Here is a 15239-nt window from a genome sequence, read left to right on the forward strand (position 1 = left end):
TGTCGGCGGGCGCCGGCGCAGACGGAGTCCATACTTGTATAAATTCAATAACTTGAAAATATCACAAACTTGACATTGGCTAATCAGAGTAAAGCCAGATTTAAAGAAAAAAAAACCTAATTTTTTTCCAACTAGCTTTTACGGCTGTTATACGGCTTTTATTTTACGGCTCCATTGAATTGATCAAATGAATATGTATGGCTCGGGATCATAGAAAATTTATGCTCGGGGCATAACTATATTCGGTTCGCCAGCCAGAGAAAGGAGGAGAAAGACTGATTGCATTATTTTATTAGATTACATATGCTTTTCAAAATATAGGTTAGTTATTAAGCCAATGAGCTATTCTCAGTGCTAATTTTGGTCAAATAAAAACCGGTCAAGTGCAAATTGGTCTCACTCACGAAGGGTTCCATACCATCGCAATTTTTAGCATTGGCGCGATGATAGCGTAATCGCGTTGTATTAGGATTAGGACGATGCCATATGAAAATCTTAATTTTTTCGTTTTATGTTTTTCTTTGGAGAATAGAGATGTTATCGTCAAGGTTAACTTAAGTGAGAGCTGATATTAACATTAATTCATTAATAATACAATCTTTTATACTTAGGCACTTTATTTCTTAAAACATATAATAAGTATTTTATAAGTAACTATTATATTATATCACAAATATTTACACACAACTTCACTTTATATCTAAACATTATATTTCTCGAGATTTAAAAACATGATAGGGTACATGTGACCTAATTTAGATATTCTTTTCTGTATGATTATTCTTAGCGTATCTGTGTAAGTGGCTGGGGGCTTGCAGGTGGACGGATCCCGCCAATGCAGACCTGAAAACAAAATAAATATTAATTATAATTATATTTTTTTATTTGTTCGAGTAAGGGTACGAAAGACCAGGTCAAGGGCTAGTTGGACTAGCACACCAAAGGTTCCGTACCATCGTACACGAAATAACACTTTAATTTTTTCTGTGATACATTCATGGTTCACCACAAATTCACCATTTTCGGATTTTTCTCTTTACTTGTGCTATAAAATTTCAGTTGAATCAGTCGTTCATTTAACCTTTGAGCTATTGAGGTTTTATTAAGGAATTTAATATTTACCTGTGGAATCGCAAGAGAATAGCGCAGGCGAAGGCACGTGGTCTCGCGTGTAATTCCATATGCAATCTCTTAGAACCTGCACAGTCTGCGAACAAGGAAATAGAATATTCATATCATAAGTTACAAATAATCATAACTTGGATAAATATCATGGCAGCCCTTGACAGGTGCAAAAATAATCGTAATTCTTCAATTAAAAGCCCTTTTCCGCCCGGCATCCGTGTTTCCTGCCAAGTGTAATCAGAATACCTTCAAAGCAAGAATTAATAGACATCTTCTAGGATAACGCTACAACCTAGACCCTCAACATTGCTTTTTATTAGCATGATTGACGTCCAGTGCAACCCTATCAATAAAAACACAGTAAAAAAATCGGTCAACTGCTAGTCGGACTTGCACACGAAGGATTCTGTACCATCATACAAGAAATCACACTTAATTTTCATGGCAGCCATTTTATTTATTTATTTATTTATTTATTTAATTAATTATTTAATTAGAACGGACCTTTTAAGTCCAATTACACTAATTAAATTAAATTACACAATAAAATTAAATTTGTTAAGTCAATAATCAAATAATCAAATAATCAAATATGTCAACTAAAAATTTTCACAAAAGTGCAGGATCTGACCTATGAGGTCAGCCCATTTGTCAGCAAATATGTCACAGTGAGGGGACTCCTTCAGCAGCGCGTTCAGCGCTGCCAAAGTGCGCGGTATGGGAGACCTGGCGCGCGCTACCGTGCGACTAAACGGACTCACGAAAAACTTGCGGCGGCGGCGGAGGTAGCTGTAATCAGTGGGTGCATAAACGGAGCAGAGCTTGTTGTGCAGCTCAGAGCAGTCAATCACACCCCTAAGAATCTTGCAAATTGTACCAATTTGGTCGCACTCTCGTCGGGTTTTAAGCGAGTTGAAACCCAAGTGCCCTTGGAGAAATTTTGTGGGGTACATAAATGGGTAATACCCGTACAATCTCTTATATAGATACCTTAAAAAGGCTTTTTGGACCTTTTCAAGAAGCAAGATGTAAGTGCTTTCGTATGGATTCCAAATACAGGCGCTGGTTTCTAGCTTGGCACGAACCAAAGCATCAAATACTAGTTTTATCGTGTGACAATTTTGAAAATCTCGAGTATTTCGCAAAACAAATCCCAACCGTTTGAATGATTCGGAGGCGAGTGTAGAAATATGGTCATGGAATGTAAGTTTATGGTCAAATATTATTCCTAGGTCCTTTATATTATCTTGTCTGGGCAACTGAACCCCGTTCATATTATACGGGAAGTAAACTGGACACCTCTTGCGTCCAAAAGTCATAACAGAACATTTATTGGTGTTGAACTCCATTCTGTTTTCGTCACTCCATTTGATGACAGCATCAATATCATTCTGAAGTTCAACACATTCAGCCTCAGATTTTATTTCCATAAACAATTTCAGGTCATCAGCGTATAGCAAACACTTGGCCCTTTCAAGCACTGATGGTAGGTCGTTGATCATTATCAGGAAAAGGAGAGGGCCAAGAATTGAGCCTTGACTGACGCCTGAACGAGTGTGGTAGGATTTGGATTCATACAAGCCAAGCCGCACAAATTGTTTCCGGTCTTGAAGATAATTTGCCATAAGTTGTAAGAGGTTGGGAGCGAAGCCAATCTTACTCAACTTGGATAATAATATATCATTGTTGACCCTGTCGAACGCTTTACGAAAGTCAAAGTAAAGGACATCCACTTGTCCGCCACGATCTAAGCATTCGGAAATGTAGTCGACCAATGTCAATAGGTTACTATTAACCGATCGCTTACTCCTAAAGCCGTGCTGTTCGTCAGAGAGAAACACATTGACCTGCTTATAAATTATTTCATGTAGTATGCTCTCAAAAACTTTAGCCGGTGTAGACAGGATAGCTATAGGGCGGAAATCCTCAACAGCTACGGTATTACCAGTTTTAGGAATAGGCGTAACTCTTGACAGCTTCCATTGTGATGGGTAAGTACCAGATTTCAGAGATAGGTTAAATATATGGAAGAGGGGGAGTACAAAATAATTGGACTTCTTGAGTATAGATGGTGGAATTTCGTCCGGGCCTACAGAGCTATTAGGCTTCAACTTAGTAATACCACGCTTTACTTGCTGTGGAGAAAAATTCTGTACACATATCATATTACTGTTGCGGCTGTTATCAGAGCTATTCGCCTCCGAAGCATTCAATGCTGGAACTTCGGGGAGAAATACGCTTGAGAAAAAGTTTGCAAAAGCTTCGGCTGCTTTGGTTCCCACCAGGCGCTCACCATTGGAATCCACTGCTGGTTCGAAACCACCTTTAGATCGCAGACCCGAGACGTGAGCCCAAAACTTTTGAGGATGCTTCCTGATGTTATGCTCGACATCTTTGATGTAAATTTTATAAGCAATGTTAATTCGATCATTAAGGCTGGACCTCATATCGGTGAATCTTTTGTAGTCTGAGTCCAACTGGGACTTTTTCCATATCCTATGTAATTTCAATTTACGTTCACAATCTCTGATTATGTCTTTTGTGAACCAAACCGGATAACGCCGAACTACCCTAGATCTTACCTTCTTGGGGATACAACTGTCAAATAAGTTATAGACGGTTTGATAAAAGTAGTGTACTGCAGTATCTACATTAGTTGAGTCGATAACATTACTCCAGGAGGTTTCACAAAGTAACTGTGATAATGCCTCATGATTGCATTTTTTAAAATTCCAATCCCTAGCCCTACCAATATTACTAGGTTCCATGCGATCTCTGGGACGTTGGGTTTCAAAACTGAATGAGATATCTAGGGGTGGATGATATGCATCTGGGTTGACCATGCCCTCCGAGGAGTTAACCGACACTGTGACATTTTTTGCAAGGATCCGAACTAATATGACGTCTAACATCGAACCATGTGTGTTTACAATGTGGTTTTTTTCGAAAAGATTACAGTACGACACAAAATAACAAAAATAGTTTTTAACATTTTGAGAGGCACTATTAAGATTTAAATCGCCTAAAATAATAATAAATCCATTCAAGTTATTAATAAATGATTCTACTTTGCAAAACCAATCAAAATAGTCAGAGTCACTCGCACTTGGCTTGATATAAACGACACAAACATAAACAGAACGATTGCGTAGCGTAAAGACCACCCAGAGGTCCTCACCGGCATCAGTCTCGAGGTCTCGTCGGCGGCGCATCAGAATGCCATGGCGCGCCAGGATCATTACGCCTCCACATGGCGTGCAGCGATCTCGGCGCATGACACTCCAACCACCACATGCCACCTCCGAGTCTCCGACCGATTGGTCGAGGAACGTCTCCGTGGTTGCCACAATATCTACTGGTGTTTGCAATAGGTTGTTTCTCCAGACATTAAGTTTGGTCTTGATGCCACGCACGTTTTGATAGAACAGGCTAAGAGTGGTTCTATTGCCGGGAATTGTTTGGTCGGCGGGGGTCACGAAATGTCTGCTGGGACTGCGCTGCTGTGTCACGTAGGGAGTTGGAGGGTTTCCGAAGTTGTATCCATGGCTTTATTTTAGCATTGACGGGCCATACGGTTTGCGTGTAGCAGGTCTCATAGTCAGCTTCAGGCACCGTGATTTTGTAAGATTTGTAGTTACCTTTAGGCTTAAGCTCCTCCACAGCGCACGCTCCACTCGGACAAAGTTGTTGAAGGTACTTGAGAACATCATTCGCGTCGGATTCCATATTCCATAGGTGGAGGTATTTTCGTGGCTCAACGGCTTTTAGAGATGTTACTGACGGACCAGCTGTACCCCGAAGTGAAAGTGGTCGTACGCTTTTCCTGCTACGAGCCACTGTACTCCACTCGCTTGCGGTGGTGTTATTTCCTAAATTCGACTGATGTTCACTGTCAGATATTCCGACCACGGCGGGCTCGGCACTCTCAATTAAAGTGTGGGAAGTAACTCCAGTATTTTGGGGGCGCGGGGCTGCCACTAAAGACTGCGAAGGGTTACATTTTGTAGTTACAGGTGTAGGTATATGCTGACCAGGAACGGATACAAGTGTGACGGTAGCATGCGGTTCAGCTGGCATATTTGGGTTTCCATTGATATTATGCACTTCCCCCTTGATAAACTTCTCGATTAAACTTGTTTGTGATGCGTAAAATTCCTCTAACTTACTTTGATAAACAGCAATTGTTGACGTCGCTTGATGTAATTGACTTTTTGGAATATTTTGTATTTGTTGTTATAGCGGCAATAGAAATACACATTCTGTGAAAATTTGAACTCTACATATTACGTTTCAAGAGATACAGCCCGCTGACAGACAGACGGACGGACGGACAGCGGAATCTTAGTTACTACTTAGGGTCCCGTTGGCACCCTACGGCTACGGAACCCTGAAAAGATGATGTATTCAATAAAGCTCACCTCATTGGCAGTAAGTTCAGGCGATAACTCCAGTATGTGGCTGAGCGGATGTGGTAGTAACTGTCCCAATGTCATAACGGAGAGGAGTTCCATTAGCGCGATCAACTCGTGCGCCATTTCTGCTGATTGCTTGTGTCTGTCTGAAATGAATATTTTGCTGTTTAAAAGGAAACATCTTTGGACATCTATAGTTACCGCTCTACCAGAGAGGTCGTGCCGACAGATTCAACGATCTAGTATGATGCCACTAAGAAATAGAAGAAAGAAATGTAAGGCTTTTCTAGGTTAAGGTTTATTTCACACTAGTTGACACCCGTGACCCAAGGAACTTTTATTATAGTCTTCAGAGATTAAAATTTCGTTGGCATGATTCAGATTTCATAGTTAGTGATTGAAGATACTTGTGGCGCCATCTATTCTGTTAGTTGTAAGTTACTAGGTTACAAGCTTGCAGTGCGAGATAGTCTCCACATATTGACACTCATATCACACGATATGAGTGTCAATATGTGGAGACCGGCACACTTCACATAAACCTTTTCTACACTCACTCAAATGAGCCTTTAGTCAATTCAACAGAGACACGGCGGCGGCTCTGAGTAACGCCGAACCCAGGGACCCAGCTGGCCCAACCGTTGTATCTTGGAATTTGAATGTGCTCCGTAGAGAAAAGTTCGTTAGCGCGATTGAAGATGTATGGCGAAAAGTTGGAGACTGAGGCGACATCTAGTTACTATCTGTGGAGACCGCCACACACTCACCCAAATGAGCCCTTAGTCGATGCAACAGAGACGCGGCGGTGGCCCTGAGCAACGCCGAAGCGAGACATAAAGCCGGGCGCGCACGGGCCACGCGTCGCAGCGCAGCTCGGGACACGCCACAGCGCTCCACGGCACAGCGCATGTACAGCTCGCGCTCAATACTCACTTGCTACACAAATCAAAAATATCTATAAAGATTAAGTTAGTAAATACTGTAGCTAATTCAGTAGTACGCAATCGCCAAACTGCATCAAAATGTATCCTTCTATCTAGCTATCCTTTTCCACACCAAGCATTATGAAAAAGATAGCAAAGTATTTAGACCTCATCATCATAGATCATTTAAGTTCAGTTCAGTTTAGTTTTAGAGCAAGCCCACACTGCAAAATTTCACCGCACGATGTTTTTCGCAAAATTTTGTGCGTGTTATAAAAAAGAAAAACAGTACAAACAATTTTTTTGGTCGATTTTGCGTGCCACGATAAAAATCATAGTAATCTTAGAAATAAGACATACCTTAGTAAAATCCTCATCAGGCCAGGGCAGTCCATTATACATGACATCAGGGGACACCAGCTCCACTAGCAGCAAAGATATCGACGTGGCACCTTCCACCACTCCACTGTTCCCGTCCTATGTTGACAAAGACAAGCAAACACTGTTTCTAAAAATTTGGAGATTACCATCTTTACAATCTACAGTACAACCAAATTCCAGAATTAATTGACTCAGACACTGTTCATTTTACTTTTACAATTTTACAAAAATGGGGAAGTATGTCGTTTTTGACCTGGCTACAGCTGTTTAGGCACTATTTACCTAGTATGTAGTTATGGGATCCTAGTACTTTTTAGGACACTACTGGGAAAGTAATAAATATGGAGGAATGTAAAGTAAATATGCAACATTTATACAGATAGATGTCTGCCTATCCTTCAATCATACAGTCCGACAAGGCTCTTTTGGCACTTGAGTGAGGGCGTAGTTGTCGCTTTATGCAGACACAGCAAACTATCTGCAAGTGCACTTCTCTAGATGGCGGCTTTATTTCCGATTTTGGCCACGCGCCAAAAGAGCCTTGTCGGACTGTAGTTAATATTTCTTATGGTATAACTCACCATACAAGACATAAGCGCTTCCATCAACAGTTCACTATCGGTAGTAAGTATGGGCGGTATGCCGTTTTCGTCCCGGCTGCCTCCTTGTTTCCGCATCTCTTTGCCAGAATAAACTATGCATTTGCCTTCTATGTAGTTATGAGATCCTAGTACTTTTTAGGACACTTTACCACGAAAGAAATAAATATGTAACAATGTTTGCATTCGTACAAATGTCTGTCTGTTTGCCTATTATAGCTGATATTTCTTATGGACTCACCATACAAGACATAAGCGCTCCCATCAGCAGTTCATTATTGGTGGTAAGTATAGGCGGTATGTCGTTTTCATCCTGGCTGCCATGCTTCCGCACTCCTTTGCCGATGATGCCCGCGTGAAATACTGACGTGTGACTCTGCGTTAGTTGCGTTATGGGACCCTGGTACAGGAAAACAATTCTCATACCACTTGCTCGACAATACCTTATTACAAGACCTGTTATCTAAAGGTAAAGTATGTCATTACATTCACGAGTCTTAGCAGGGTTGTAATGTTATACTGGAATCCATTAGCCCATGGGTTGTAATGTGATTTGAATTTAGAAATATCATGCATCCGAAAATAATTCCCTCCAAATCTCCGAAACGTTGTATTGTGGTGTTATTGAAATTATTTAATTAAAAATTAATTATTTATATTAGCCTTGATTTTATTGTCTCACGAGGTGTGAAAAGTAGAGTATTCAACGTGAGGTAATGCTGTCTTCGTCTTGGGCGCTTTTAAGCCCCGCGCTTCACTCAGGATTCTAGATGCTACACTCGGGATTTATTCTTAAAATCCCGCGTTACGATTGGGATTTATACAGGCGCCCGTAACGTAAGATTACCGCCAATTAGAATAATCTACTATTAATATTATGAGCATGTTTATGTAATCGAAACCCTATTATCAAGGTATATGTATGATTTGTTGGGCCATGTAATTTTTTTTTTAGTTGTTACCTAAACGTGGCCTGAAGGTAGATGTATAGTGTACACACTCACGTGTTTCTGGTTCATATGTATAAGCAGCTCGTCGCGGCTCCATTCTCGCGGCGCGGCGACGGTGTTGGCCACCACAGTCCGGCTGCCAAAGATCTTGTCTTCTCTGAACATGGCAGTTTCTAGCAAATCCCGCAATGCCACTGCCCGCGCGAGCTTACTGTGTAGACATAGCTTACGTAATAGACGACTTGCGGTCTGTACACCACGGAGTTTGGCCATAATTTCTGAAAGAATATATTCGTTTATAATATTATAAAGGCGAAAGTTTGTGTGTATGTGTGTGTGTGTGTGTGTGTGTGTATCTGTATGTTTGTTACTCCTTCACGCAAAAACACTGGACGGATTTGGCTGAAATTCGGAATGGATATAGATAATATTCTGGATTAGCACATAGGCTACTTTTTATCCCGGAAAATCAAAGTCCTCACGGGATTTCGAAATACCTAAATCCACGCGGGCGAAGCTGCGGGCATCATTTTAGTTCGTTTATATCTTTAAGTTTTTTAATTTTTACAAACCTAACTTTTAAAAAAATAAAATAAAAATCCAAGTTTAGCTCACCTTCTTCATGTAGACATCTGAAGAAATATTTAACAGTTGCCTGAACAACTTTCAAGATAACTTCCACACTGGGCGGCGGAGACTTAGTGCCAGACATGTCCACTTTGTCCAGTACCTACAAACAGAATCTCATAGAAATAGCCCCATAGGCAATAGATCATGACAAATCATCTTCTATACCTGTTATGAGTATATAATTTGTTTTCTATCTGATACCTGCGACTGCATCTCTGTGAATTTAGGTTTTTGAAGATCTGATTTTATCCAATTTTAAAGATTCACTAATGCTCTTTCTTTCTTTCTTTCTTTCTAATAAAACCGTCCCTATCCATATTCTTCTCTCTGGGCTGGTTTCCGCACTTAAACGTTTCCGTCTGTTGTGCGTGCCCTACCCATATTATGAATGCAAGTGTTTATTGGTTGGTTTATTGGTTTGTCCTTCAATCACGCCGCAACATAGCAAAGCGTGATATTTTACATGGACATAGTTAACATCCTGGAGAGTAACATTTGATTACTTTTCATCCCAGAAAATCAAACAGTTCCCACCTAAATCTTCGCGGATGAAGGCGCGGGTATTAACTAGTTCAGAATAAGTTTACCTCAGCCAAAGCATGGCAAGTAGGCATTTCATCCAAGTCAGCCAGGGTACAGGAACTCCGTATCCGCAATAGAGAAGCGTAATCTTGCAGCGCACCGCCTATTCGGTACAAGTTCGCTTCGACAGCCCGGCCGATTGGTCGAGTGCGCAAATGTAATACGCGGGTTGAATTCTCCCACCTACAAAAATACACAAGTACATAAAACATAAACCGTCATAAACTGGCAACGCCACAGTGCCACTGATTCTGAGAATAACTTAGACTATTTGCATCTTTTTCTTACCAAATGTAATAAAAAAGGACAAACAAACTTAATTAAATTTCGACCTATCAAACTTCTGACTTTAAATGCTTGTAATGAGCCTATTGTTTAAATTTGTAGAGTGCACTATGTTTCATTTTCCGTCCTTTTTTAGCAATGCTAAAAAGAAAAAGATACATATACTATACCTATGTAGTTTAGAAAAAAACGTCAGAATCGACGCCATTGTCGGCGACTAAAAATTTTAAATTAAAGAATCTAAGTTTCAGTGCTACTCTACAAAAAACACCATCCTCAAGACTGGCGCCGGACTTCGTCTGTGTTAGTGTTAGCTGGCGGGCGTGCTCTGCCTTTTTGGAGTGTTTTTTTTTGTTAAGTTTTAACAAAAAAAAACTTTTTTGACTGGAAAGCGCTCTAAGGGGATATGTCGTGCGTGTGTCGGCGAGCGCCGGCACAGACGGGGTCCATACTTGTATAGTTTAACTAACTTGTTACAAATAACTACAAACTTGACATTGGCTAATCTTTGTAAAGCCAGACGAAAGAGAATAAATAAGACTGGCGCCTATTGTCACGAGGTTTGACGGGTATAAATTAAATAAAGTTTGTCTGTCCTTTTCTTATCACATTGGTAAGAAAAAGATGCGAATACTCTAGAATTTAGTTGCTATCAGAATCACTACCATTGTCTATGGATATTTATATTTATAGAACTCACCTTAAAAGCTTTACAATGTTAGCACAGTAGTAATACAGACTTGTTTTTAACTCCCCACAATATGTGCCTTGTACAAAGCATTTATTGACTTGTGTATCCGATATCATGGCGTCTCTCAAAGCATACTCTACCCCAGTTTTTATGAAGCCTTGGTATCTCTCTGTGTCCATATTAACATCGGGGCAGTCCGCCGGGGTATGAAGGGTTATTGTACCTGATATAATTCGCACTAAGAGAGCTAGGGTAGTATCGTTTCGAGAGTATTGGAGGAGGTAGCTAATTGTGCTCACGAATTCCGAGGGGAGGTTGTAACCTGATGACAAATTATTAAATCAATACAATATATAAAGAAAAGCCCTACTCACTCATCAACCAACAGTCTTAGAAAATATAAAAGCTCATTTTCCCCTTTTTAATATAGACAAGAAACAAGGCCTGAATTTTCGAAAATTCCTACAGAATAGGAAATGAAAAGGATTCATATTTTTGCTGACCGAAGCCGCGGGTGGTCACTAGTTAATCTGATGACTTTTTACTGTCTTTCATACAGTGTTCAGAAATTTATAATCATACACCAACTGTTCTACTTTGATGGTCCTCTCAGATACCATCACGCAAGAGTCAACAACAAGTGTACTAAGTTACAATTTAAATGATCCCGGCTATACTAGATGACGCCCGCGACTTTGTCCTCGAGGATTTAGGATTTTACGAATCCTGTGGGACCACTTTAATTTTTCCGGCATAAAAAATAGTCCTTTGGATGGGCCGTGAAAGGCTAGCAGACAGACAGACAGACACACCTTCGCATTTATAATATTAGTATGAATATGGCTAGATATCACTCACGATAGTTTAAACGCTAAAACATTTAAAATAGATAATATAATATTCTTGTAAAAAAAATAACTTACTGACTATAATAAGTATTCTTGCAATAGAATACTGCTCCAACTGGTTGCCTGTCAACAGTTTCTCTCTCACAATACTGATTTCTTCTGCTGCGCTCATCACAAGCGGCAGATTGGAATCCGGGAATAGACTTTCGTATTCTAACTTTTGAAGAAGGTATTCTGTCATAAAAATAAGTAATTTAAGCATACTAACTGACCGAGAGAAGCGAGGGCTCAGATTTAGAGAAAACTACTCAGTTAGTTATGCATTATGCCTTTGAAACTGATAGCCCGAGCTCATAAGATGTTAATTTAATTTCTTTACTTAAAGTATTACGCTTCTCTTACCTAATAACTGTCTGCAAAATATATTCCTCTGTGCATGCTTCAGAAGCAATAAGAAGCAATGGACGTCGGACCTCAGAAGCAACGCTACGAGCGAAGCGGGCCCGACGCCTTCCCACGCTCCGCTGTGTCGATGAGCGTTGCATACTACACTCAACCTATCCATCACTTCATCCGTCACTGCAAATTAAATATAGTAACAAGTGTAAATTAAAAATTTAAAATACCCCCGACAAATGAAGGTTACAGTAACTAGAAAAGAGCTGATAACTTTCAAACGGCTGAACCGATTTTCTTGGATTATAGCTAAGAACACTCTCGATCAAGCCACCTTTCAAACAAAAAAAACTAAATTAAAATCGGTTCATTAGTTTAGACGCTACGGTGCCACAGACAGATACACAGACACACAGATACACAGATACACACGTCAAACTTATAACACCGCTTTTTTGGGTCGGGGGTTAAAAAGGCCAGCTACAGGGAGTCAAGAAATCAAATGTTAAGAGGAGTTTTAACTTACAAGTTCTCTCAATGTCCTGGGTAAGTGCCTTCAATACAATGTCCGATTTTGATGCAAGGGTCAATAAATAAGGAATAACATCGCGCTTTGACTCTGCCTTACTGTCCTCCTTGATCGCTTCCTATAAAAAAAAAACTGTAAACTGTAAAGAACTGTAAACTTTAAGGCGTATCAATAGAGCGCACTTTGACTTTACTCAGACCTAAGACACTGTTAAAATGAGACAGTGCTATACAGCTGGCATAAATCTGTCTCATTTTAACTGAAACTTAAGTCTAAACAAAGTCAAAGCGCGGTCTAAAGATTTCTACCTAAGTCACACTTATTAATTAATTATTATTATCTAGTTAACTTTTATTTTTTGACTTACCTGAAATAGATCCACTAAAGCTGCCCTTACATGGGCCAATGCAGGAGGATGGTTGGCCAAATGAGCCAACACGGCGCGAGCAGCGTCAGCATTGAGGGTCAAGGCTCGAGGAGCGACCAACGCTGGCTCGGCGCGACCCACCCAACCCACCGCCCATGAGCATGCTCGACAACCTGCAGATGTATTACAATCATCTTAACATCGCAAGCCTACTGCTGAGCAGAGGAGCCCCACTGCTTCCAGAATGAAAAGAAAATCCATGTGGACAAAGTCATAGGCATGAGGTAGTAATTGATAATAATAATTAAATGGACATGGTGTTATGTACATACCGTATGGGTAATGAAGAGTGATAAAAGTTTGTTTTAGTGTTGGTACCTGCTTGGTTACTTTGTTGTTTGAATAAAGTTAATTTAAGTGGGTAGGTTGTGAGATTGCATTGAATCCCAATTCTCAGTTTGTGTGGTGTCATTTCTATTCAAAAATTCAATTCAAAATTCAAAATATTTTTATTCAATTAGACTTTTACAAGTTCTTTTGAATCGTCAAAAGCATCTACCACTGGTTCGGAATGCCTTTCCTACCGAGAAGAACCAGCAAGAAAGTCGGCAAGAAACAGCAAGAAATTATGAAATCAAGTGTTTAATTTATTATTTCAAACCTATCATAAAATATTACCTAGCATCATGTCAATACATTTGGCTCTTTCCTCTGCATTCAGTAATGTCAGATTTTGTGTAGTGATATCTAACAGCACTCTAACAGCTTCTGTATTCTGCAGTGTGGTATCTGGAATAGTAGTAATGTTTATAGCATATTGCAAAGCCAAATTCTTAAGTGGCACATACTAATAATTTTACTGTCACTACATGCTAAAAATTAAAATCTCCTACAGTTCACGTTTGTTCATTCAGGCTAATATCATAGACAACTAGTGATTATTTCAGAATGTTAAAATATAGGCTATGATTTGTTTTAACAACAAGTTTGTGACTTTTTTTTTTCTTAAAAACATCTTCTTAAGATGGTCAGTTTTTAGTATAACAAGATTCATAGTTTAAGTAAACTGGGTATGAATACTTTGTAAGTTGGCCTTCTCTGTAGCTATGTCCATAATGAGGTTGATACACCATGGAGCAATGAATGGTGCCCAGGATTCACCCAAGCTACTGAGTTCTGGGCCAATCATGCTTACACTCTCTAGCGAACCATTGTTAGATGCATCAGGCTAAAACAATAATAGACAAGATTTAAGGTTTGGACACACACAAAGTATGACTACACTGGTAACCTCCTTGTCACAGTGGCAAGGCTCATAAATACTGTGTACCAATAAAGTATAGGTAAACTAATTTAGGAGAATGGGTTTGGAGCCATGACTGATGACACAAGAGGTGGTTAATACAAACAGCTATTACTTCCAGGTTAGCTCGCTTTCATGTTAGTCTGCACACAGCATCATCATTTAACCCCCAGAATTGAATGCAGTCAACTCATTAGCAAAGTGCTAAATTGACACTGAATAAAAAAAGCTGTTATCTGCAAAAAGGTATTAAAGCAAGCTATCTGTGCGCTAAATTTCATCAAAATCGGTTGAGTGGTTGAGTTGTGAAATGAAAAAGCAACTAACAGACAGACAGTTTCGTCATTATAATATTATAAAGTGAATATATAAACAATGGGCCTTACCTCATAGTCCGCTTGGTTAATGGATACGTTAACTGCATCACGGAACACCATTGCAAAGTATTCTAACACTGCATCTCTAGCTGCCGGGAAGTTTTTTAGCAACGAAATACCGATTTTAGTTAAGTCGGGAGCATTTTGAAAATTTCTTCGCGATACACCGTAAATAAAACTGTTTAGATCCGCCGATAGCGCGGTGGACTTATTTTGAATATTCATTATATGGCTTTGCAGTTTGCAGTTTTTTTTATATTTTTAAGTTAAATTAGTTAGAAAACTGAAAAGACTGAAAGTGAAACATGATAAAAATACCACAAAACACAAAAATCAAAAATGCGTTGGTTTGACAGTTGACAGTTGACGCTAAGTACACGCCAAAATTAAATGTCAGTGTCAACGTCAAAAGCAAAGACCCAAGACTTGGATGAAGGATTATATGGATAGGCATAATTATACCTCTATGACCCAAGATTACAATTTGCATCATGCATGCCAATGATTCCAAAGCTTTGCACCGTTTTTGAAGTTGGCACAATTTGCATGCCAAAACTTTTGCACCGTTCTTGTAGTTGGCACGTTTTTTGCACATATCCCATTTCGATTACCACTGATTTGAAAATCGAATCGAATAATGTAGTGTGACTTTTATTATAACGCGGGAAACAAAGAGAAATAATGACCACGTACGTTCTAGCGGGAAATATACCGACCATACGTACTACGTAGGTTTCTAGCTTACAGAGCTTAAAGAGCACAGAAATTAAGTTTTGAGTAGTAGGTATGTGTAACCGAAACCGAAGACATATTTTTACAAAAGCCTGAAAAGACAGAAGCA

General features: G+C 39.6%; 1 protein-coding gene across 1 annotated transcript; it reads right to left on the reverse strand.

Annotated features, from left to right (window-relative positions):
- Nucleotides 1-599: 599 nt before the first annotated feature.
- LOC123866825 (integrator complex subunit 5) lies at nt 600-14724 on the reverse strand. Its single transcript, XM_045908529.1, has 17 exons — nt 14408-14724; nt 13799-13946; nt 13397-13507; nt 12719-12891; nt 12349-12469; nt 11829-12005; nt 11502-11660; nt 10588-10900; nt 9608-9785; nt 9006-9120; nt 8445-8668; nt 7682-7840; nt 6821-6937; nt 6305-6473; nt 5544-5683; nt 1123-1207; nt 600-843 (listed from the first exon to the last, which is right to left on the reverse strand). The coding sequence occupies exons 1-17, from the start codon at nt 14621-14623 to the stop codon at nt 701-703; spliced, it is 2748 nt and encodes a 915-aa protein (XP_045764485.1). The 5' UTR covers nt 14624-14724; the 3' UTR covers nt 600-700.
- Nucleotides 14725-15239: the final 515 nt, after the last annotated feature.

The sequence above is a fragment of the Maniola jurtina genome, chromosome 7 (genome assembly GCF_905333055.1).
Source record: "Maniola jurtina chromosome 7, ilManJurt1.1, whole genome shotgun sequence".
NCBI lineage: Eukaryota > Metazoa > Arthropoda > Insecta > Lepidoptera > Nymphalidae > Maniola > Maniola jurtina.